The sequence below is a fragment of the Neovison vison genome, chromosome 3 (genome assembly GCF_020171115.1).
Source record: "Neovison vison isolate M4711 chromosome 3, ASM_NN_V1, whole genome shotgun sequence".
Lineage (NCBI taxonomy): Eukaryota > Metazoa > Chordata > Mammalia > Carnivora > Mustelidae > Neogale > Neogale vison.
This window is the reverse complement of record NC_058093.1, coordinates 87,771,437-87,795,749: the sequence shown is the minus strand read 5'-3', so window position 1 is coordinate 87,795,749 and position 24,313 is coordinate 87,771,437. Positions and strand designations below refer to the sequence as shown.

General features: G+C 38.4%; 1 protein-coding gene across 1 annotated transcript in view; it reads left to right on the top strand.

The window, feature by feature from the left end:
• The window catches only part of ARHGAP15 (Rho GTPase activating protein 15), a 602,539-nt gene that overhangs the window by 353,523 nt on the left and 224,703 nt on the right, over positions 1–24,313 (top strand). Inside the window, exon 10 of the mRNA XM_044242546.1 lies at positions 23,754–23,852. Coding sequence (XP_044098481.1) covers positions 23,754–23,852 — 99 coding nt within the window. The remainder of the gene's footprint in view (positions 1–23,753; positions 23,853–24,313) is intronic.

Genomic DNA, 24,313 nt, shown 5'->3' with positions numbered 1-24,313 from the left:
TTGAAAGTATAGCAGCTTTAGAATTTTACTAAGTTACGTTTAAAGCTGGATTCTGCCTTTTACCAGCTCTATAACTTAATACTGGGTCACTGACTTTTTCATCTACAAAATTTATACTGTAAAATTTAAATAAGTTGAAATATGGAAGAATTTTACACAGTACCCAGCTTATCTTAATTATTTGGCAATTTTCTTCCTTCCATCTTTTTTTCTTTTTTTTTCCAATTTATTTATTTTCAGAAAAACAGTATTCATTATTTTTTCACCACACCCAGTGCCCCATGCAAGACGTGCCCTCTATAATACCCACCACCTGGTACCCCAACCTCCCACCCCCCCGCCACTTCAAACCCCTCAGATTGTTTTTCAGAGTCCATAGTCTCTCATGGTTCACCTCCCCTTCGAATTTACCCAAAAGCACATACCCTCCCCAATGTCCATAACCCTACCCCCCTTCTCCCAACCCCCCTCCCCCCAGCAACCCACAGTTTGTTTCGTGAGATTAAGAGTCACTTATGGTTTGTCTCCCTCCCTAATCCATCTTTTTTTCTTTTCACCTTCCATTTCTTCCCTTTTTTCTCTCTTCTTTCCTTTTTTACTTGGGTTAATGGAGCAGATTATGATCAAGATGGCCCTGGGAAACCATTTTCTCAAGTATTCCTTTAAAATTTGAGAAATCAATCCTGGCAAGTGTCAAGGAAAGGCAGTAGTAACTTGCTTACTTCAAGGCAAGTGCATAGATAATTTATGGTTGGCTCATATTTATCTTTTTGGTAATTTTCATCATGGTACTCTTTATACATAAATGGGCATGAGCTAATTTTCTTTTCTAGCTACACCCACTTACACAGTGTCATCTAATTGCTGGAACATTTAAGTAATTACCCACACAGACACAACTAATTGTTTAAGGTTTCCATCACATGAGAAAATAATGTCTTTGAAATTATAGTACTTTTATAAAATATGTCAATTATATTGAGAAGTAAAGAAAGATTTGCCATTCAAATTGCAGATACAAGTTATCAACCCTAAACTTTCAACAGTCATCTTTATGAATGGCAAAATCATTGAGTTCAGAGAAAAGTATTTTTTAAATGATTTGTCAGAACCAATGTGTGACAGAGTAAGCTACCTGCCACATTGTTAATTTAAGCAAAATATTTATGAGCAACACTACAATATGCCTTTGGGTAGAGATACGCTCCAATTTTGCCACTTTATCAGTGTTAGTCTGAGAATAATTGTATTTGAATTTATATACAGGGGCATGGGTCTATCATTGCTTGGGCCTGAAATATTCCCACAACTTCCACAATATGCACTAATGTGCTTAAAAATATCTTGTAAATCTTCTTTTCTTTAAACTTCTTTACGGTTCATAATTGAACTGTGATCCTTACGTGTGAGCTATGTCATGATTTAATATTAACCAAAATTAATAGCCAACCTTAAGCTTCTTTATCTTGGCCTACAAGCTTCCTGGTTCCTTTGCATTTACACTTCCCAGGCAGTTTCTGTTATTTAAAGGCTCTTGGGAGCAAATGTGTTGGTAATAGAGTACCACATAGCTATCTTTTGTTCAATAATAAAATACAGGTCACCATGAGAGATGGCAAATGTTGAGAAAAAAGTGCACCTGCCTAGCAGGTTAAGCCCATGTCTTTTAAAAGCTCGTTATTCAGGGAGGAAATGATCCAGGTCTTATGAGATATTAAAAGCAGAATAGCTTTGGAGCAACAAGAGAAAAATGAGGTCCAGAAATGGGAGTGAATTAGGTAAGGGGAAAAAGAATGAGCCAGACTAATAAGTTGGTTTCTCTGTGGTTCAAGAACTTCCTTTCTTATGGAGAGAGACCTTTCACACAGGCATTAGTTAGAATATAATATTTAAGATGATGACTTACATATAACTGAAAAAGTTACATATAACCAAAAAATGGTTTTATCAACAATTTCCTGATATAGTATACTATTTTGGGGGTATTTGTGTACCATAATAATGCCAATGATAATAACAATAATAATAATTATTATAATAATATAATAATAATGATTCTTCTTTTTCCTTTCTTTAAATTACATTTCTTTCCCTTTGAGTCAAGCCCTCAAAATCTTTCCCATTTTTTTAAGTAAGAGAAAATGCCAGATAGTATCAGGCTTCAGCCCTAAAACTGACTGGATGCCTAATAATAGCCATGCTAAGTGCTGGGAATACAAAATGAATATGACCCAATTGATTCAAAACCAGCATTTTGGCATTTTGTTTTTAGCCAGTGGCCTCTAAAACCCATATTAATTCTTGCTATGGCAGTAGATACTGGTTTCATTTATTCCATGAACTATCTATCCTTAAAAGATTGCCCAGAGTTTTGGCATACCTTATAAGGTTGGTCTAATCCTGGTGCCAGTTTGAAATATTGTCTTTAAGCCTTCCATTTTGAGGACTGACACATTTCTATAAAATAAGAAGAAATAGAGCATGAGGACCAACAAGGAACCAGTAAATACAGATGGCTTTTCTTTCATAAGAAAGGGAATCTATACCATGTTTTGGGCATACTCTGTGTTTTAACTCAAAGTGTGTGTGTGTGTGTACAGATTATAAAAAAAAAGGTACAAAATCTCCCCCCTTTCATCCCTGACGGTGCACCAGCCAAAGTTTATGTGTTCTTGGAAGCATATCCTGAAGTGGTTGCAGATGACCAAAAGTCAAGCTAATGTGCTATTTCCTTCTTGTGTCAGGAGGCCACTGCCCTCTGGAGAGGGGGTCTGTGACCATTTCAGTCCTCTAATCATATCTTAAATCTTCCCTCCATGAAACCACCTGAGAGAAGAAAGAGATGTGGGGCATCAGTGTTCACAAGAATCCCCCTTTTTAAAGGTTAGCATTTATTATTGATATCCTGCTGTTCTCCAGCAGGTGTTCTCATACCCCAGAGTTCCCTCATGACTCCTTAAACCCAGCTTCACAGGCGGTGGAAGATTCTTCAGCTTAGCTCCTGTTAGTTTTGCAGGGCCTCCATAGGCCTTACAAACTATATCCAAAGCCAGTGCTGGTTATTCACTTTCTCCTTTGTAGTTTTTATAATTCTCCTGCTCACACAAAGTACTAGCTGGTGATTTCATTTTGTGTTGAAGTAGATAATTGAGAGAGAGGAAAACAGAATTTCATCGTGACCTAAACACTGATACTTTGAACAAATGTATGAATAAATGCTTCACGGGCAGTGAGATGAATTGAATTTTCCGTGGTGCTTGAGAAAAGAGGTCCCAGCCCTTTCTCACTCATGGTACTATTGGGATTTGAGTCCACACTATGGGCTCGTTGAATGTGTCTCTAAGGATAGAATCTATCAGATCTCTCACAACCAATATCTCCTCATCGGGATCCCCATTCAGCAGATGTGTGAACTGTTACAAGCCCAGGAAATATTAATATCAACAATTCATTTTGACATATCCTAAGATTAAGATACTGCTCTTTTATGTCCTTTAGTATCACTGACAGTTCGGTCTGCAAATCTTTCCCCTCAAATTCATGTCTATTATAAATCAACAAGAGTCCACAAATTCTCAAGAGAAAGAAGAAAAAAAAGAACTGTGTCACGTTATTGGGGTGGTGGTGGCAAATTTTGTTCCATATGAAACTATCCGATTTGAGTTGTTACTCTATCTGATTAGCAACAATAGAGCGTAACTGTTCTCCCTGTAAAGTTTAGTCATCAGGAAAGTAACTCGGTGTTGCAGAAGTGCTAGTCCAGCGTTTTCTATTTTCCTTTGTGGGAAGGAGACAAGAGACCATATCTGAATTTGGATAATCGTAATTGGTGGTCTGTCAGTGTTAGTCAGATTGCACCATGGAGAGGTATGTCTCCCAACTTTTCTTTGAAATTGACTGTATTGCTGTAAGTATGTTTTATCAAAGCATTTTCTGGGGCAATAGATCTGAAAACATAAGCTTTATGTAGCATTGTTCCTCCTTAGATATTTCCCTTTAATATGCCCTTTCTTTTTGAAGATAAAATAAAAGTACATAAAAAGAGTTCTGGGAATAGGCAGCTATATGTCGTAAACACCCTTCACTCCCCCTCGCCCAAGGCCCCCAGCCCCAGAAATTTGGAAATGATTTGATTGAAGCGATGACTGCCTTGATCATGTTTGAATACTCCTCCTCCTTCATTGTCTTCTTCTCTCGATGGGAGGCAACAGCCCTGTCACGGAGTCACTCCTGGGACAGAAAGAGGTATTTCAAGCAACCATATTTTCCAAACACAAAATTGAGACACATGGCCTGACAATGACATAATATTTGAAGTAGGGACTGTGTGCAAAGATCCAGAACATATGGTTGAAACAGTTTTCTTATAAAAAGCAACTATTAAGACACGCTCTAGATTCTTATTCACAAAAGGCACATTCTTCCATCGCGTTTTTTCTCATTTAGAAATATTACCCACAAATCAGAAGACTGACTGGTTTGCCCTCAAACATGTTGCTTTGCCAGTGTGAGGAGCTCCCTGTTGACTGGAAAGTTAAATACACAGCCATCAAGGAAGCAATGCAAACCAGACTGCCAAACATATTATGAATATGTTGCTCTTCTTTAAAATGCTAGTTGGTTTTTCATACTGGAGTATTGACTAACTGTCTGTGTTTGATGTATGGTTTACCAGCCTGATGTCGACTTATGGTTAGAGCTTAACTTGTTAGTTCTGCTTTTGCAGCCAATTCAGAATAACTACAGATGCCTCGAGATATTAAAATTGACTGCTCAAATGGACTCAGTGTGGGAGTTTCATTGGTTTTAAATTGATAACAGCTGAAAGAGTGAATGATTATAGTGTACATGGGCATAGGACACAGCTCTTTCATAGAACTCTTATGAACAAACTCCCTTAGTGTGGGAATTTTTTCTTCTTTTTATATCATAGTTATTCCTAAGCAACCTTGGGTTAAATTTTAAAATTGCACAGGCGTATGCAGAAGCCTTCCGAAGAAATAATTCCTGAGAAACAGACAAATTTTGATGACGTGGGTTTCTATTCTGGAGGGAACATTTAAAGTTAAGTAGCATTCCATAAGGTGGTAATTGTGTCTATTTCCCAGGCATCGGAGTTAAATAAGCTGTAGGGGAAGCATAAACTGTCATAATAGAAGGGTTGGAGTGTTGTGTACATCTCTTTCTTCAACTCACACAAACCGGAGCTCCAAAGTGTCTTATCACAGATAAGTCAAACAAAGCCTCTGCTTTGCTTTCTTATTCTCCCAGGAACAGTTATTATTGTTTTCATTATTTAAAAAGATGATCTGAACACTTTCTTCTCACACTGGAAAAAAAGAACACAAAAGAGAAATGAGGAAACTTTACTCCCCTCCTCAAATCAGCAACACTTATATAAAGAGGTTTTATGAAAACGCACTTTCACAATTTAATAGCAGCTTAGGGGAAAAGCCCAACAAAGAAAAGAATTCAGAGAAACTTAAAGAAGTTTATAAGAAAGAAATATCTGTTTATACATGCCTTCTCCAACTTGTATTTTTTCCAAGAGTTCAGTGTCCTTCCTACTTAATACTAGAACCTAACTCCATCCCGTTTTCAATGATCTCTAGTAGTTTACCTTTGATATTCCATTATAAATATTAGAAGTGATTTTTATATTTGATAGAAAACATCAATCCAAATCAATAAGGTTAAATTAGGGTTTGTTGAAGAAAAATAAAGCCACATATTGGGTACCTATTTCATATATTTCTTTTTTAAAAAATTGAACATTCTGCCCTGCTAGCATATGGCAGACATGTAACTAACACCTAGTGCTAATGATTATTTGTGGAATTGGAGATTGACTTGACAATAATACCAGCAATGTGTATGTTCAGACATGTAAGACAATCAAAATATTGTCTGATTGTAAAACTCAATAAGTCATATATATTTGGCCAATATTTATAGGAAAGTGTGTTATATATTTATTGCTCAAATTTCACCCCAGATTATAACCTGTGTACCTGGACTAAATCTTAAAATTACCCAATTTGATTTCTTTCTGAGATGCATATGGCCATTGAGTTAGGCTTTGTGCTGTGATGGATAACTTGCATGGATAGCCAGCTAAGAGGCTGCTACAAGGATTGACATTTTCATAAGATCCAATTCCCTCAGAAATGTAAGAGCAAAAGAGAGAAATTTCATTCTCTTTCAACAGTTGTTGAGCTCCAATTTTTTAATGATTTTCTTATCTACCCATATTAGACAGGAGGGAGATTTTAGAGAAGATGTCATCCAAGTTAAACACATGTGAAGGTCATTAACTTGAATATATCACTCCTAACTTGTCCCTTTGAACTTGGAACTCAAACTCATAGCAGGAAAAGAAAGGATGGAGGGGGAAGAGGACTGGCCTCAGTTAACCTCACAATGAAGGAATCTATCATGCAACCAGAGGCTGAGAAATAAGAAAGCAGATGGGCTGAAAAGAATATCTTAAGGATATCTTAATATCTTGAGTTTCCAGATAATCTAAATTTCAGAAAAGCCATCACCTCCCCAGACTCCATCATTATTTGCTCCATCTCATACATTCATTTCCTGAACAGTATTTTGTTGAACAGAAACTCCACATTTATGAACAGAAATTCCACAATTCAAATGCACTGGGACCTTGAGCATGTGACAATTTTTCCATTAAAAAAAATTAATTAGCATAGAAGAATGTTCGATATTATATAAAGAATTTGACAGGACCTCACTTAATGTTTTTAGAAACAATTAATATGTCAAAAGAGGAAATAAGAGCCTGTTTGGGCTATAAATATGTTTACATAATTACCAGTTGAAGAAGTCAAACATTTTAGGGTGAAAAAAACAACAAGGTTAGGCCCTCTCTTCGTCAAAAACAGAATTCCCAATGATGTCAGATATCTCAAATTCTCTAGCATAAGTTCCCTTTATTCATGAACACACTTGTGTGCATGCCCTTTAACCAGAAAGATCACATATTTATAGTATGAATGAATAATCTTGAAGAAAAGTAATAATGGTTAGAAATACAATGCTGATCACACACAAGGAGAGACAGTCACATCTATGTGTGAAGTTATGCCCAACTCAAGATGTCATGGTAATATGGAGAAAGCATTCCCATGGTGGCTACACAGTATAGGAAGATAAATATTCCAAGTGTGATGGTGCAGTGCCCCATACCAGGCACTGTATGTGGTAGTAGACATGGCTGTCTCATTCTCTAAGACAGAATGGGAAGCAGAAGCCCTGGCCAGGGAGTCGTGGCCTGAGAAGGGACTGTTGGGCAGGAGATGGGTAGTGGGGAAAACAGGTACTGGATCTTGGTCCAGTACCAGAAGGTGAGGAATAAACAGCCCATCTAAAGAAAATTGGGGATATGGGACACTCATTGCATTTGAGGAATTTTGGAGATGATATTAAATACTTCTGAGTAAAGTTTTAGTGGAAAGAACTTTCCTACGATAACCCAAAGCCATCTGTTTCTACAATTAGTTATTATAGTACGAACACTACCAAAAGCCCAAAGGAAACTTCTGTCTCCCAGATGCAATTCTCTCAGTCAAGAGTCTGAGAGGCTGGCATGGATATGTGTGTGGTGTTTCAGTTTCATATACCGAGCTGGATCATAGACACTCATCTGAGATCTGCTAGAAGGAGTCTGTGCTAATCGATTTGGCACACCATCTGGAGACTAGAAGTGGTCTAAGCAACCTCTGCTACAAAAGGTTCCCAGTCTGTTGCCCCCATTATCACCAGCCTAGAATCCTAGATTCCTAGAATATATAACAAGAAATGCAGCTCTTTCTTGGGAAAAAGGGATACCTGGACAGAAAACTGTACCTAGTTTTATATATGTTTAAATACATAAAAAATGCTTGCAATAATGAAATATATGAAAGACCATTTTCTTCGTTGGATCTGGATACATACGGTGTGAAGTGATAAGGTGGTGGTGACAAGCTCTCCCTTGCTATTTGAAAGAGCTATATGCAATCTATTTTACTCAGGAAAACAATGTATTGCAGTCAACAAGCCATAAAGATCACTGAATTTTGAAGTAGATCTGAAGTCTAGTCTTGGCTGTGCTATTTACTTGCTTTGAGGCTTTGGACAAGGTAATGAAATTTTCTGTCCTAACACTTTCCAGATAATACCTCTTATGATTGTTGATACTACACAAAGACCAATTAGCATGGCAAATAATAACTCTTAATTCTCATACTCTACTCCTAATTCTACTCTCTCTATGGCATGGCATATTGCAAGCATTTCTCCTGAATGCAGAGTAGGTATTCTGAAAATTGCAAAACAGATCAATTAGGGTGAGATTTTTGTGGCATTGCATTAGTAAAGCCAACATTTTGAGCATTCTGTCTGCCTCACATTGTGCTTATAGCTTGACGTGCACTCTCCAGTAATAAGGATGAAGGACAACTATGCTTACTTTTTTTATGCTTTGATTGTTACTCATATATATTCTTTAAATCACTGTGTTCTAAGAGGATACAAAAATGCATAAAGCAGAGTTGCCTACAAAATGAGTAAGGGAGATAAAATTACAACAAATACAACATAATATATCAAATGTCAAAAGCTTTAGGGCCATTGAGGTCATGGATTTGGGGAAATTACAAGTGAGAAAAGTGTGAGAAGGATTCATGTTTCCTTTATTCTGTGGTCTTTAAACTGAATCTTGACTCTGAGCCTTTGGACATGCGGAGAGCTGGTTGAGACGTTCAAGGTGTGCAATTGTAGGAAAGCATGGGAACCATGCTTTGTCTGCAAGGTAAAGGGTTAGATGAGAAGTGTCTGTGGCAGGTATTTTGAGCAGTGCCAGGTTCAGAAGTTTGTACTTGATTTTATAGGCAATTTTATTATTCATTTAGTGCTCATTAGTCATTTTTACTCATTTGACAAACATTTACTGGGGACCTCCCATGCAGAAAACAATGGGCTGCATACTGGACCCAGATGTGTGAGATGAGATTCCTTTCTTACAAGCTAGTTACATTAGCACTGCTTACAAATATTCTATATAAAAAAAAGAAGCACTTCCATACCCTGCAAACTTATCCCACTTTGGAAAGCTAATGAAAAGATGTTCTTAGTGCTTTTTATCTAATTTTACTTATTTCCTATTTAACCACAGTGGGCCATGCCCCAGCAGCCTGTGGATATGAATGAAATGACAGATATTAAGGCACAAATATTCTAAGTTGTGACTCCCAGTTGTCTAGCCATAGCAACTCAGACTTTACCCTTCTCTAAAGTCTCCTTGACTATTTTTGGGAGCACCTGGAAAGTATTGCATTTAATACCTCATTACCTACAAACTGCCCAAGGCAGGCATCTCACCACAACTATGCAGCCAGTATCTTCTGAGACATGACTTCCTCCCCCCTTGGTGCTGTCCAAGAGCTTCCAAATCTACAAACCCTTCCACATGCCGAACAGTACTCTGAAACTCTGGTTCCCACAGCATTTTTAGATTCATTCTGTCTCCAGAGCAATGGGGAGACTGCTCTTCTTAGCCACTGGCATGTTTCACCTGCTGTTTTAGGACCTGAAGCAACAGCTCTTAGGCTAAATCTCACATAGTGAAAAAATGGCTTCTTTCTAGTCCATGTGAGATCTTTCCTCAGAAGAAGTCAGATCTACTCCCTGGGACTTAGCTGGGATACATGCACAATTTTGCCATCTCTCTTGAATTTCCCTTGACCCCTGTAAGCTCAAAATTCCTCTTAAGTCACTGTCTTTTCACCCACTAATACCAACACTTCAGTTTCTATGTCTGGGTGGTGAACATCATTGCACTAATTCAGTAGGCAAACCCAACTGAGCTATTCCATTCCACCCTTATGTGCACTCCTTCCCCGACAATGGGTGGTCTGGTTAGCCAGAAAAGTAATATAAAGAGTGTGCAATGAATCCAGAAAATGCTCAGTACACAAAGTGTATCTCACAATGAGATATCTATTTATTCAGTTACGTGGGCAGCTTCGGGCCAGGATAAGGTGTTCTAGAAGTGTTGTTGCATAGTCACTTTCTAAAGGGAAGGCTGAAAAAAAAAATAAATAAAGTAAGGGCTAAAAAAGAGAAACGCACTATATTTGACTGGAAGCCCAAAAGAGACAAAATGTTTCGGAAACATGTGCATCATGGCCTACTAATTTAGGCTCATAACCCCCTCTCTCCAATTACATTCCTGGAAATGTTTTTTCAATTTCTTTGCATAGAATAACCAGAGGACCACATTGTTCAGAGCCGCCCATGGGGAACAGGCAGACCCGCGCAGAGCTTGCACCACACCTCCACGGAGTTGGCCAACACTTCCACAGAACCACACGATTCCCTGGCTCCTAATATGGTTTATTATAAAATCCTTCACCTGCCTCAGAGCACTTTTCATCAAAGCTGCTTTTAAGCTGAAGCTGAAGACCAAAGAATGCCTTTAACAGAATCCTGAAATAGCTTTTAACCCGAGGCTGAGGAGAGAAAGTGCTTTTAACCTAAAGTGCTTTCCTCTCAGGTACTTGAGCGTGTACCTAGCACTCAGCATTAGTGGCTGTGAGAACACCCTTAAGACCCAAATGAAAGAGACTCCATTATAGGTATTCAAACCCGTTATATTAATATATTACAAGTAATATTTGGAATCATTAAGCAGTTTTACTCCAACTAAATTTGAATCTTTTCTTATTGAACTCTGCATTCATGCAAATCAATTGAAGTCTTACCACCTGGGATTCTAACAAATCTATGCTGATATTAGGAAAAGTATAGTGTTTTTCCTAGATTTTACTTTTAATCAGCATGAGTCAAAACGGCCACACCTTCTCGACCCTAAAAGAATCTCTCAACTTGTATCAGTCACTGAGTGGTATTTCTAGCTTTAGTCTATATTCGTTGGGCTGAGAAGGTAAATGAAATCATTTAAAATTAATTCAATCAATTATCTGAATAAATTTTATGGATCAAGTTTTCTCCCTAGACTTGTCACTCAAACAAATAAAAGCACTGATTTTACAGCATAGACGGTCCCTGACTTACGTGGTTCAACTGAATATTTTCCAACGTTATGATGGTGTAAAAGTGATATGACTTCCGTGGAAACTGTGCTTCAAATTTTGAACTTTGACTTTTTCCCTGGGCTAGTGATATGTGGTATGATACTCTTTTGATATTGGGCAGTGACAGCGAGTCGCAGTTCCCAGTCAGCCACAGGATCGTGAGGATAAAGAACCCACGCACCTGCGACCATACTGTACCCATACAGCCATTTGGTTCTCCGCTTTTAGTATAGTATAAAATCTATTTACATGAGCTCTTCACCACTTTATTATGACATAGGCTTTTTGTTAGATGATTTTGCCCAACTTTGAGCTAATGTAAACATTTGAGCATGTTTAATATAGACTGGGCTAAGCTACAATGCTCAATAGGTTGGGTGTCGTAAATGCATTTTTGTCTCATATTTTCAACTTGCAGTGGGTTTATTGTGTCATAACTCCATGGTAAGTTGAGGAAGATATGAGCAAAGTTCCTACTAAGTCAAGTAAGTAGACAACCCAATTGATAAAAAGCTTTAACTTCAGAATAATTACAGTAAGTTATGTGATTGAGCAATTGAATTTTATGGACAGTTTTCTATTTTAAGAATATAAAGTGTATATCAATATGGGATAAGCAGGCAAAACTTGATGTCTTTGAATTTTATCCCCTTCTTTTGCTAGTACCTTCTGTAACTCCAATGGAATGAAGACAGGCAAACCAAAAACAAAAAATATCACCAGTTCAAAATGTAAATAACCAGTCTTTGCTAAACCAAAGTTAGCCATGTTAATAATTCCAAAATGCGCTAAAGAAACTAAAATGAAATATATTTTCCTCCAACTTCACTAATCATGGCACAGTCTTTAGATAGAAATCACATTTTTTGTATGCATTGTTTTCTCTTACTCATTCTTTCACTTATGTATTCATTTGGCAACCAGAAAAGAATGTGATAGAATGGGAAGAAAGAAAGGAAAGAAGAAAGGAAGAAAGAAAGAAAGGAAAGCAAGCAGTAGAAATACAAGAGGAAGAGGGGCTCCTGGGTGGCTCAATCAGTTAAGCATCTGCTTTGGCTCAGGTCATGTTCCCAGAGTCCTGGGATCCAGCCCCACATCAGGCTCCCTGCTCGGTGAGGAGCCTGCTTCTCCCTCTCCCTCTGCCTCTCCCCCTGCTTGTGCTCTCTCATGCATGCTCTCTCTTTCAAATACATAAAAAATAAGGAAGCACAAAAGGAAAAAATTACATTTATCTTGTTCACTGTGTATTGTTTCCTTCCCCTTGAACATTCTTTTCCAGCTTCCTCTACCTAGTAAACTTACTCATTTTCATGCTTCCAGCTTCAAGTTACCAACTCCCTAAAGCCACCCTTGTCTTCATCCTGAGTTAGTCCTCTCTTCTCTTTATCCTGAATTATAATTTCATCATTTGATTATTGTACTATCTTCTAGCTGGACCATGAGCTGTATCTTATAGACTAAAGGCCATTTTACTCCATTTTACCTCCTGAGAAGTTGTTGCCTGGGAAGAGGTAGAAAGGAAAGAAAGAAGGACACAAAATCTTTCAGTGGTTTTACAATTACTCTTTATTAACAATTTCATCTTTCTTCTTCTGGAAGCTCTTATGTCAATGGACACTCCTCTGATGGGCCTGTTCCCTCTCACCAGCCTCACAGCGTTGGGTTACCCTATGTTATGTTCTTTGACTTCTCCTTTTTCATTCTTCTCCTCAGACTACTGGGCATTATTCAAATACTCCAGGGCTGAAATATTGCAGTCCAGTGCTTCGAGTTCTATCTATAGGCTTTCTAAACTTAAAACTTCAGCCTCATGCTCCAGACTCTTAAGACTCCAACTTGCATGTTCAGATGTCTATTTATCATATCCTGGGATGTTTGGTTGACATCTCCCATTTATCTAGAGCAATCCAATCCTTGATTCCCCGGCTCTGGCATGTTCACCTCAGGAAATACTACTGCCAACTGCCAGCTGGAGTCACCCTCTGTTCTCTTCTCTCTCCTGCTCTCGTCAGCAAAACCACCTTAAAATATATTCCAGATTCAACCACATTTAGTCAGTCCCATTGTTACCAGCCTTATCTAAGCACTGTTACCGTGCACATGTCACTAACCCCTTACCTGGCCTCTCTGTGTCTTTTCTTGACCCTCTTAAATATAGTCTCCACACAGCAATTAGAAGGACCATTTAAAAACATCAGTCACATTATTTCACTCCCATGGTCAATAATTGCTAATTACTTAGAGTAAAATCATACTTAAAATACTATCTGATGACCTTTCTGTGACCTACAAGATTCTACCTGCTTTGGTCCCCAGGCTACCTTTTCAGTTTCATCTATGTTTGTCATCTCCCCCAGCCACACAGGCTTCCTTACTACTCCCCAACAACACTATGCTTACTCCCCAGTCTTATGCATTGGCTGCTCCTCTGACCTAACACTCTCCCCACGTATAGGCATAATTCACACTTTCACTTCTTTTGATCTTCACTCAACGGCATAGCCTCAGAAATGTCTTCCCTAATAATACCTCCCTCTGGCTCTCCATCTCCCTGTCTTGCTTTCTTTTCTCATAGCACCTATCAATATTGGACATTATCATATATATTATATATTAATGGGTTTATGAGTTTGTTTTCCCATTTATATCTAAGCTGTATGAAGCCAGAAAGTGCTGTAGAAGGGCAGAGAGTGTTCTATTCATTATTCCATCCCTGGCAGGCATTGATAAATACTCAGGGATGGATACAAAAGATGAATGAATACAAAAATTCATGAAATATTCACTTGGTCAGACCACTCTCTATACTGTTGTTTGTGATTCTGTGCACATGCATGTGGAGGGCAGTATGCATGTTTATGTGTATATTTGTGTGTTGTGTTGCTTTGGGTAAACAAAAGGATGGAGAAGCATAGGATAAAGTTGCTGCCCAGAGTAGACAAATATTGAAAAATCTCATACTCCCTGTTTCATTTGAGGTAGTAAACTCCTTGTTTAAGATATGAATTTATTTCTGACTAGTGGACTCCCCAAAATGTCCATTGTGTTAACTCGACCAAAGTTGAGTTGAGATCTATTTCCAGGAGAGTTTAGAAGCTTAAAAGAAGAGGGCAAAGATGAGTGGGTGGCTCAGTCAGTTGAGCGCCCCACTCTTAATTTCAGCTCAGGTCTTGATCCCTGGTTTGTGAGTTTGAGCCCAACATTGGGCTCCGTGCTGGGTGTGGAGCCTACTTTAAAAAAAAAACAAAAAAACAAAAAAACAAAAGAGAAAGGAGCCCCAAAGTAGTTCTATGAAGTACTATTTGGGATTGAGGGTAAAATCTTGAAAGGTGGGTCAGCTTGAAGCCTGAAAAAGGAAAAAAGAAAAGGAAATAGGAGAAGGTGGGGAAGAACTCCTTCATTCTGTCTGGGTGACAGTGGGCCTGTCTCAGAATTTCACCTTTGGGCTGCTTGTGTCAAGATACTACTCCTGCATCCAACTGTCCAAATTTGATTGGAGGCTGCAGACTACAGCCTTCCCTTGTTTGGGGATATCTTCTCCATAGGCTGGGCAAAATCTCCTCCAGGCCAGTCCTTCCAGAACAGACATTATCATTATCCACCAGGGACTTTAAAATCTATTAGGTTAATGAGCTACACAAGTATGAATAAACATGTGGGGGGAAACTATACACAAAAGTGTATATATTTAGAGTTTCTATTTATTTAGATTCCAAACTACTTAAAAGTTAAAATAATTGTGCTTTTTTTCCCTGTATTTGACTCTTATGAGAAAAAAAAAAACACAAGTAAACAAGGCAGTAAGAGAAATTTACTTCACTTGCAGTGTATATTAGAGATTCAGCAGAGAAACAGCCCAGTTTTTTGGTGTCTGTGTATCAAAAAGCAGTAACTGATACTTTTAATCAAAGCCCGAAGGCATTGTAAAATAACACAGGACCTTATGAAGCACTTAATACAGATTAAATTCAGTAGTGTTTCAGCATTAAACATGTTTTTCTGAATCTTAGTTCAAGAGATAAGCCATCTGTAAATTATAGTACTTACTTAAATCACCCATTTCTCCAAAAATTATCAGTAAAGCTGCAGTAAATTTATATGATGAGGCCTTATATGGTGAGTATTTTAAGGAAGAAGAAAAAGTAATAAGGATGGAAGTGGAGAAAATATAAAAGATGAAAGTAGAAACAGGATTCTTTGATAAGTAATCTGAAAGTTTTCTAGAAACCTACTCTCGAAAAGAAAACCAAATGTTACTTATAGTTTAAAATCAAAGCTAAATTTTGGTTAAATTGCTGAAATTACCCATGTTGGAAATATTACTTTTGCCCTTCAGTATCTGCCCCTCCCCTATAGCAACTTATTGGGAGAGGATGTGCTTATGTGCGTAGCATTGTGGAGGGAGAAATATTTCAAGTACAGGCTACCTACTATTGAAGCCACCAGGGCTATGTTTTTTCTTATTCCAGCACCATTCTTAACGTAATTTCAACCAACTGGGCATCCCATCTTGAGCAGTTGAAGAGTATAAGTCCTCAGAACTATGCTGGTGGTGGAGTGGTAACGTAAAGAGCATCCTGACCTAGCCAGCAGAATTATGAGACTCTGGACCCAGCAGCATATTTCATGGACTTCCTTGGGACCTTTGGTCTGAAACATCTCCAAGACTGGTTCTCCAGCCTCGAGTAATTACTAAATTACTTTGAGTTCCTAGTAAATTCTTGGAGTTCCCACTCACTGTCATTCCTTAATATTTGAATAAATTCTTTGTGTAAGATAGCCCCCGGTGGCGGGGGCCTAGGTGGCTCAGTCAGTTGAGCATTGGACTCTTGATTTCGGCTCAGGTCTTGATCTCAGGGTTGTGAGATTGAACCCCATCAAGCTCTACGCTGGGTGTGGAGCCTCCCTGAAATTCTCTCCCCCTTTCGCTGCCCCTTCTCCCCCCACTTCGCATGTGTGCACAGGCACACACGTGCCTCTCTCTCAAGAAAAATAAATAAAAGATAATAAATAAATAAGCAAACCCCCAGTGTTTTCTGTTTTGTTTTGGTTTGGGTTTTTTTGTAGCCCAACCCCTTAAAAAATATACCTCGTGACCAAAAGGATGGGTGGGTCTAAGCCCCTTGATTTGTTATTATTGTTTCCTGTTCCCCTCTATGTTCTTCATGTATGTGCAGTTCTAGGTGCTTTGTTTTCCTTTTTAAAATTTACTGGACTAGCTGCAACAGCAGCCCTGTGTCCTGAAAGCAGAATAATCATTTTGAAAAGCATGTGGAGACTGTCTTCCTGGGTAAATGATGATAACACCGTCACATTATTTGAACATTTAACTGCCTCTATTGAGTAGTTTTCCTCATAGTTTTGATTCATTTGGAATCTAACTGACAAAGATCCCATTACTGGGTGTTCTTTCCATAATTTGTCAAAAAATATATAGCAGAGATGAGGGAGAATGAAGCTAATTTGTAATCTGGGAGACTTAACCTGGTTATGCTGATGAACTAACTAAATCGGTCAAAAGTTTGAGAGCTTAAAGATTAAAAACCACCATTTCCTAGTTAAACTCTAATTCATTATGTAAACAACATGATTTATAAGTGCAGTCATGTGGAAGGTCTATTTGTTTTTCTCACCAAAAGATGCTTTCAAAGAAAAATTGCTGAAAATGGATTTTCTCCAACCAATGTGTTGCCTGCCACCCCTGGTATAAACGCTGAAGCAGGAGAAGGAAGACATAATGATCACACTAGCCAAGGCCATAGGCATTTGTGGAGCATTCCAAAAATATTGGCACCTCAAGCTAGAGGTGTTTTCTAAATACAAAAATTTGTTAAGAGAGGAATAAAGGATTACCAGTGAGCCCACAGATGGGAATATAGGTAGGGAGTCTGGAGCTCGGGGTTCTGGGTTGCTCCATTTTTTTGGAATAGCATAAGGAAGGGGAAAGCAGAAATAATCCTTCGTGTTGTGCCAGGACAACAGGCATGGAAGTTAAGGGGGCAAAGTTAGTTCATTAATGCTTGCCAAGAAAACAGAATACTTTCTCTCTCCCTCCCCCTTTCCTTATACTATTTTAAGATAGGAAGTTCTGTGGTTCAAACACATTCCTGCAGTTTAATGGTCCTCCTTGGTATCAAACCCTGGATTGTATCAAATTTACAGATGGGTGACAATTCCACCACAGCCCTGAAATTTGACATTGACATTATAGCTAAATCTCTATGATATATTTTCATTAGATAACACTTTTTACTTTGCAAAGTCATTTCTTGTGCATCATCATCTCCTCTAAGTTACATGATCCATCATTTTATGTTGAAGGCTAGTGTTGTAGCCAAGATTCCTTTCATTGTAATTGATAGAAACTTGTCCATACTGCAAACGTAAAAATGGAATTTATTGGACTGCTTAATTGAAAATTCCACGGGACAAGGATAGCTTCAGGCATGATTGGATCTAGGGGCACAATTACTAACAAATCTTTACTTCCTCCATCACTCAGCTTGTTTTCTACTCTGTTGGCTTAATTCTCCCATATGTTCTCCCAGAAGGTGGCAACATAAGTTCTAGAAGCTCAGATTTATATCCCAATAGTTAGTCAATTCCTCTAGAAGTAAGGTTTCTCTTTCCCAGTAGCACTAGAAAAAGCCTTAGGATTTCTCCACCGGCTCAACTTGGGCCATGTGTTCATGTCTGAACATGAGGAAATTCATGTTTCTCCCTGGAGCTAGAGGTGGTGGAGTCAGCACCACTCAAACCAAATGGTGGCCAACACGAGAAAGGCATCATTCCCTAAGGAAAATCAGAGTGATCTTACCAGAGAATAGGAGGATAGTTGCAGGGCCAGGAAAAGCAATAGACATCCACCATACTTTTCCCAACCAGAGTCATCTGTGACAGTGGATCTCACTGTTTAACCAAGGCTGGCACTTTCTATTATGGGCAATAGAAACCTTCTGGCCAATGCTATGTTCATGCTCTGGTCAAGTTTATTTGGTTGCAATAAACAGAAGTTCACTGAAAAATATTCAAATAAAATAGAACCTGTTGTCACAACCTAGGGTATGTCATGACACCTCGTGGAAGAGATAGGTGATCTCTGGAGTTAGGCATCAGAAAGTGAGGACCTAGGGTGTGTCTGCTTCATTCACCTCTCTCTGCAAATTAGTTCCTGGACCGAGTCACCCATTGCACACAGCGATCTCCCCATATGGCTGCCCCTAGCATCCAGTGTCTAAATCTAGGCAGTCTTGCTATTTAACTCTTACTATTTACTATTTATGGCGCTAACTACCTCAGTCTGTAGTATCCCACTTCTAATCATTGTGAGGGAGAATTTCGTTGCCTTGGCTTGAGTTACAGCCTTGCATTTAATCAGCTTCACCACAGAGATTAAATTCTTAATTCCAGAGCCATACTTTCTTGGGTGAGTATAGCCAGTTTAAAGAGAGGCTAGAATTAAGAAGACAATTTTTGGTTTTTCTGGTTACTAGTAAAAGCAAACATCTCCCTTCTGTCTAATGATGTTGATCATATCAAGACTCTTTTCTCACCAGGACACTTGACAATCATGAGGGGTGTTTCTCAATGAGGTATTGCCTGTGCTCGGCTGGACCACCCAGTAAGTGGCAGTGATGCACCTCACCCACCTCCCACTTTAGAACCAAAAGTAGCCAGTAGAACACCTCATTCCCTCCAGGGCATTATAGCAGAACACCCAGCAGTTCACGTTCACTCCTATCTACCCTGCTCAAGATGGGACCCAAATCCCACCTTCCTTTATAATTGAATTCCCAGCACTAAACTTCTTAATGCAGGAGTCCATTTGATCTTTTCACTTTTTTCCTCATGGTCATCAATGGCCTCTGAATTGTCAAAATTCAATGAGAACTTTTCACCTTTATCTCCCATCATCCTTCTGCATCTAAAATGCTTATCCACTTTCCTGATAACCAGTCTCTTTATTCTTCTGCAAACTCTGAGGGTTCCTTCTGCATGTCAGTCTCTTTTACTCAAGCAAGAAACTAAGAAGTCCTCTCTGGTAGGTTCCTGATAACCAGTCTCTTTATTCTTCTGCAAACTCTGAGGGTTCCTTCTGCATGTCAGTCTCTTTTACTCAAGCAAGAAACTAAGAAGTCCTCTCTGGTAGGCTGACTCATCTTCTGCATCCAGTTAACAAATCCTACAAAATCACCCCTTCTTGTCGCAGGTCAGCTTCTTGTCTTTTTTCTTTCCCTAAAGCCTGATACTTGTAACTTTACATAGGATTCAATATTTTGGGGTCCATTCCCTCACCATAAAATCAGGTTAATAGTATCTACCACCAAAGAATTGAGGCTTGGTGTAAAGATTTAATAAGTTAGAATACATAAAATACTTTGAACCATGCCCGGCTTAATGTAAGAGTACAATGAAGCTTAACTGCTGTTATTACACAGCCTTAAGATAGCACTAATCACATTATATTACCCACCACCTCCCCAGACTATAGGAGATCATGCTTTATGCATCACTGCATTTTCTGGCTGGAGAACAGTGTCTGGCTTATAGTGGGCATGTAATAAATAGTTACTGAATAAGTGAATCAATATTTGTATTCTTTACAATATCCAGCACATGACAGATGCTCAAGAAATATGCACTGAGTTGAACTTGATAGAATTAAATGGATCTGGAAAGAACACAGAGTAAAAACTGCCATCATATTAGGTAAAGCACAATGAGTTCATTTTAAAGGGAGAGAAATTTCCTTTGGGACTCCTCCTTGGGGTGAATCTAAACTGATGCAAAATTCCACATTCCTAACAAATTTATAATTGTTTTCTTTTTTTTTTTTTTTTTTTTGCTCACCAGTTTCAATTTCCATGTCCTGTTAATTCTCTTTGTTTTCACTCTCAGAGCATAGCTTACTTCACCAACAATATGGACTCCTGTTAACGTCTTTATCAGTAAGCTACTGCTGCATAACAAATACAAATCTTAGTGACACACAACACAAAACATTTATTTCTCATATGTCTATGGATCAAGTAGCCTGGGGCAGGTTTTAGTGGACAGCTCTATTCGAAGTGTAAGGCCTCAATCTGTGCCATGTGTATTTATTCTGGATCCCAGACTGAAAGGCCAGCATCTATCCAGGGAAGTTCTTGGCAATAGCAGAAAGCAGTCAGGTGGGTAGAAATCCGTAATGCATTTTAAGGCCTCCATCTGGAACTGACACACTGTCATTTTTACTCACACTACTTTGTCCAAAACAAGTCTATAGCCAAGCCCAACATCAGTGAAACGGGAAAAATAAGTGTTACCCACTGTAGTGAGTTTTACCACACAGTCACATTGTAAAAGGGGTGAATATACAAATCTACTTCAGAGAGGAGAAGAATCTTGAAAAATGATGACATTTACCACAACTCTATCCTGATTCTGGTCTCTATAACACCTTCCAAGGTGATCACATTAGCTTCTTAACTAATCTCCCTGTGTTCGATCTTCTCCACAATCAATCACAATTGGTTATGAACATTTTGGCTGTAGGGGATAGAATACCTAGTTTAAAAGGACATATTATCTCACATAGTAAGGAATTTGGAAAATAATTGTTTTAAGTTTAGAATTTCAACAATGTCATTGAGGTCTCGGGGTTTTTTTTTTGACCTTTTTAAATCCTGTTTGCTTTTGTCTGCAACCTTGTTGTCTCATGGTGATAAGATTGCTGCAGTAGCTCCAAGCATCACATGATTGCACAGTGATGTTCAAAGCAGGAAGAAAAAACAAAGAGTTCCTTCATACACCCCTTTTCTTTCATCTGGTACAAAAGAGAGAATGAGAAAGAGAGAGAGAGAGAGAAATCTCTTGTAGCTTCCCAAGTCATTTCTCCTTACATTTGACTGGTTAGAGCTAACTAATTACCCAGAGCAGCAAGGAAGGAAGAAGTCAATAGGGAATATTTTCAGGCTCAGAATGGACTCTAAAAACAAGAAGTCAGGAGGGGAATAGTGTATGTATAAGAGATCACTGGTGTCTGCACACTTTCAAATAATTTAACCTACCTAACTAAATATTTAAAACTCTTATAACACCATCTTCCTCTTCTTTTAAAGCTTAATACATCAAGATTTCTGTAAACAAGAAAAAGTGACTGTTTCCCTCAGCACATCTCATTCTTCGCACCATTCTCCCCATCACTGATGTGTTTGTATACCTTCCTTCCATCTTCCCTAAATGGCCTTTTGTCACCTCTTTTATCTCTTCACTGGTCTTACTTTTCCTTGAGGATTTGTTTCTTCTCTGGGAAGTCTTCTGTGGGCACCAAAGGCTGGTCTGATGTCCTGCCACATGTTCAATAAACATTTAAGAAATTGATTTGAATAATAATTTCCATTAGATGTTTTTATACTTTATAGCAATCCTTCCAGACTATAATTTCTGGCCAATTTAAATTATTCCATCTGAAGTTGTGGGCTATTTTTCTTAAATAATAGTTTATGTCATTTTATTTTCCTATAGTGGTGGCTCACTTTTTTTGAACAAATGTTTGTTACTTGACCAAGTATTCAAACCAAATACCCATGATTATTTCCAACTTCTCTACACTCTGTTGATATGTTTTGGGCTTACCATCTTTTTGTCTCTTAGATTAAAATGTACATTTTCATATTGAAATATATTCATGCTTTTGCTTTAATTACTTTCCTCCCTTCTAGGTTGTCCTTAATTCAAAGCCATCACCTTCTCTAAGAAATGGATGAAAAACATGACTTCCTTCAAGTCTCACCACATTCCATTTTGACTACCCCTTTGTAATATTTCACTTATCATTCTGTTATGCTGCATTTTATTTTTCTCCCCACTTCCACTACACATATTTTTTAATGTTGAAGACCTCCACTGATGATTAAGACAGTGTCTTGAGGTCCCTCATTTAATAAATGATATTGAACTTCTAGTATATGTCAAACATTGTCTACTTACTAGGGACCCAGTAAGAAAGGAAATAGGTGCAGTCTTTATTCTCCTGGGTTTTGCATTCTACTCAGGGGAAAACTAATCAGTAAGCACATCAATCTAATATAGTAGGCAGAGATAAATGCTCTAAGGAAAGTAAAACAGGGAAGTATCACGGAGCATTCCTATTGCAGTGGGGCCATTTTTAGGTACGAAAGGCTACAAAAGAGACCTAGTGCAAGTTTCATGCAGAGGTCATAATAAGTGCAAAGTCCCTGAGGCAGAAGTGTGCTTGGCATAGACAAGACTCAGTAATGTGGACAGAGTGGCTGCAGGCAAGTGATGAGGGGGAGAGAGGAGAGAGGGAGCAAATGAAATCAATTAATGGGTGGAAGGGCAGGTCATGTATTACCTTGGAAGTTGCAATAGGGAACTGGAGTTCACTTTGAGCAAGACAGGAAGCCCTTGAACTTACCAAGTATTTGATTCACTATCAGTAATAAATATCTATGCTATTTTTAAAAAATCTGGAAATGGTGGTGATGATTACACAAGAATGTACTTAATGCCATGGAAATGTTCATGTAAAAATGCTCAAAATGGTGAATTTTATGTTATGTATAATTTACTGCAATAAAAACTATCTGTGAGTGAATCCTGTGGGCCAGAGTCTATGCTAAGCACTGATGACTCTGCAAACACATAGAGAACGTAGACACTCCAAATCTGCTTTGAGAAAATACATTCCATATATCATAAATGTAAGTACACAGTGCAAGGTAGTATAAATTGTGTTTCAAATGAGAAGACTAGGCTAGAATTTCAGAGTGTGTTCTCGGAAGCATTAGTCTGGAGAGATGCCCTTTGAAATAAAAGGATCTTACTGAAATAAGTTTGGGAAATCGTGCGTCCTCCAGGCCTTTGTGGAGATTCCCAGCGCAGACGGGCCTGTCACAGGCTGTAAAAATACACATGAAAGAAACCTGTTTAACTTTGTTTAACCCAACATTGCTAAACCATTTTGATCACAGGCCTTTTTTCCCCGAATTGCCTATCAACATCCTGAGGAACTGGTATTCCAAAGAACCGATGCTAAAGGAGACACAAAACCGAGAGACGAAGAAAAGAGTTTGTGGATAAAGTGTGGTCAGAGCTGAGCTATAAAGGAAAGGGGATACTTAGATGAGGGAAGAGGAAGGGCATTTGAGGCAGGAGAGATGTGAAGAAATCCACTTCAAAGTAAATCTCCTGGAACTTGCCTCTTCAAAGATCATTGACCCACTGAACAAATCTTCTAAATATACTTATAAAATTAAAATTTTGGTGATCATTAACAAGTTTCTTTTAAAACACTCAAGACACCAATTCATTAAGATTAATGACTTTGTAGAAGTTTTCTTAATTCGTTGTCATTATTTTATAAACAACAAAGTTATGCCCAGAGAGACTATAACTTACTCTGTCATCCCGGCCTAATCGATGGCAGAGTGTTCGTTTTCTTTCTCTGGGCCCAGAGTCCTGTTCCATAAAGGAGGGAGTTATGGCCTTTGTATCTCTGCAGTAGACCCTTTGGAATTCAAGGAAAAAAAAAAAAAAACCACAATTCCTATGCAAGACACAGATTTCAGCACACAGTGGATATGGAAACAGAATCAAATTAAAGAACAACGCAATCTTGGATTTTAATGAAGCTCATCTTTGTTTCTTTTGCAGATCAAATTTTTGGCTCTCATCTGCACACAGTGTGTGAACGTGAAAATTCCACAGTTCCACGGTTTGTAAAGCAATGCATTGAAGCTGTCGAAAAAAGAGGTGGGTAACTGAATATGCAGCAACTTCCCCCCATTAGCACACCATCTAAACAACCAGTGCTCAAGTTAACGGTACCACTTGATTTGTCTGGGAAGCCATGCAATTAAAACTTGACTTTTGTTAATCGGTTAAGAGGATCAAATTTCTTATTAACTTCAGTTTGTTTTACAATAGGGACATCAGTAATTCCCACCAATGTTCTTTCTTTGTTTTTTTTTTTTTAATATTTTGTCTGTCTGACATGCTGTTGATTCAATTGCAAACTTCTTGTTTTCAAGCCAGTGATAAAACATTCATAAAATATCAGCACTCACAGTGTTAGAACCCTCCTAACATTCATGCTGGTAGATGTTGTGCCAGAACAATTTTTGGTAAGCCCCCAACATTACCCAAGTGAAGCAAATAGCATTCCTACTTGCGAACAGTGATATCCTGTCTTCCATGTGTTTCTGTTCAGTATA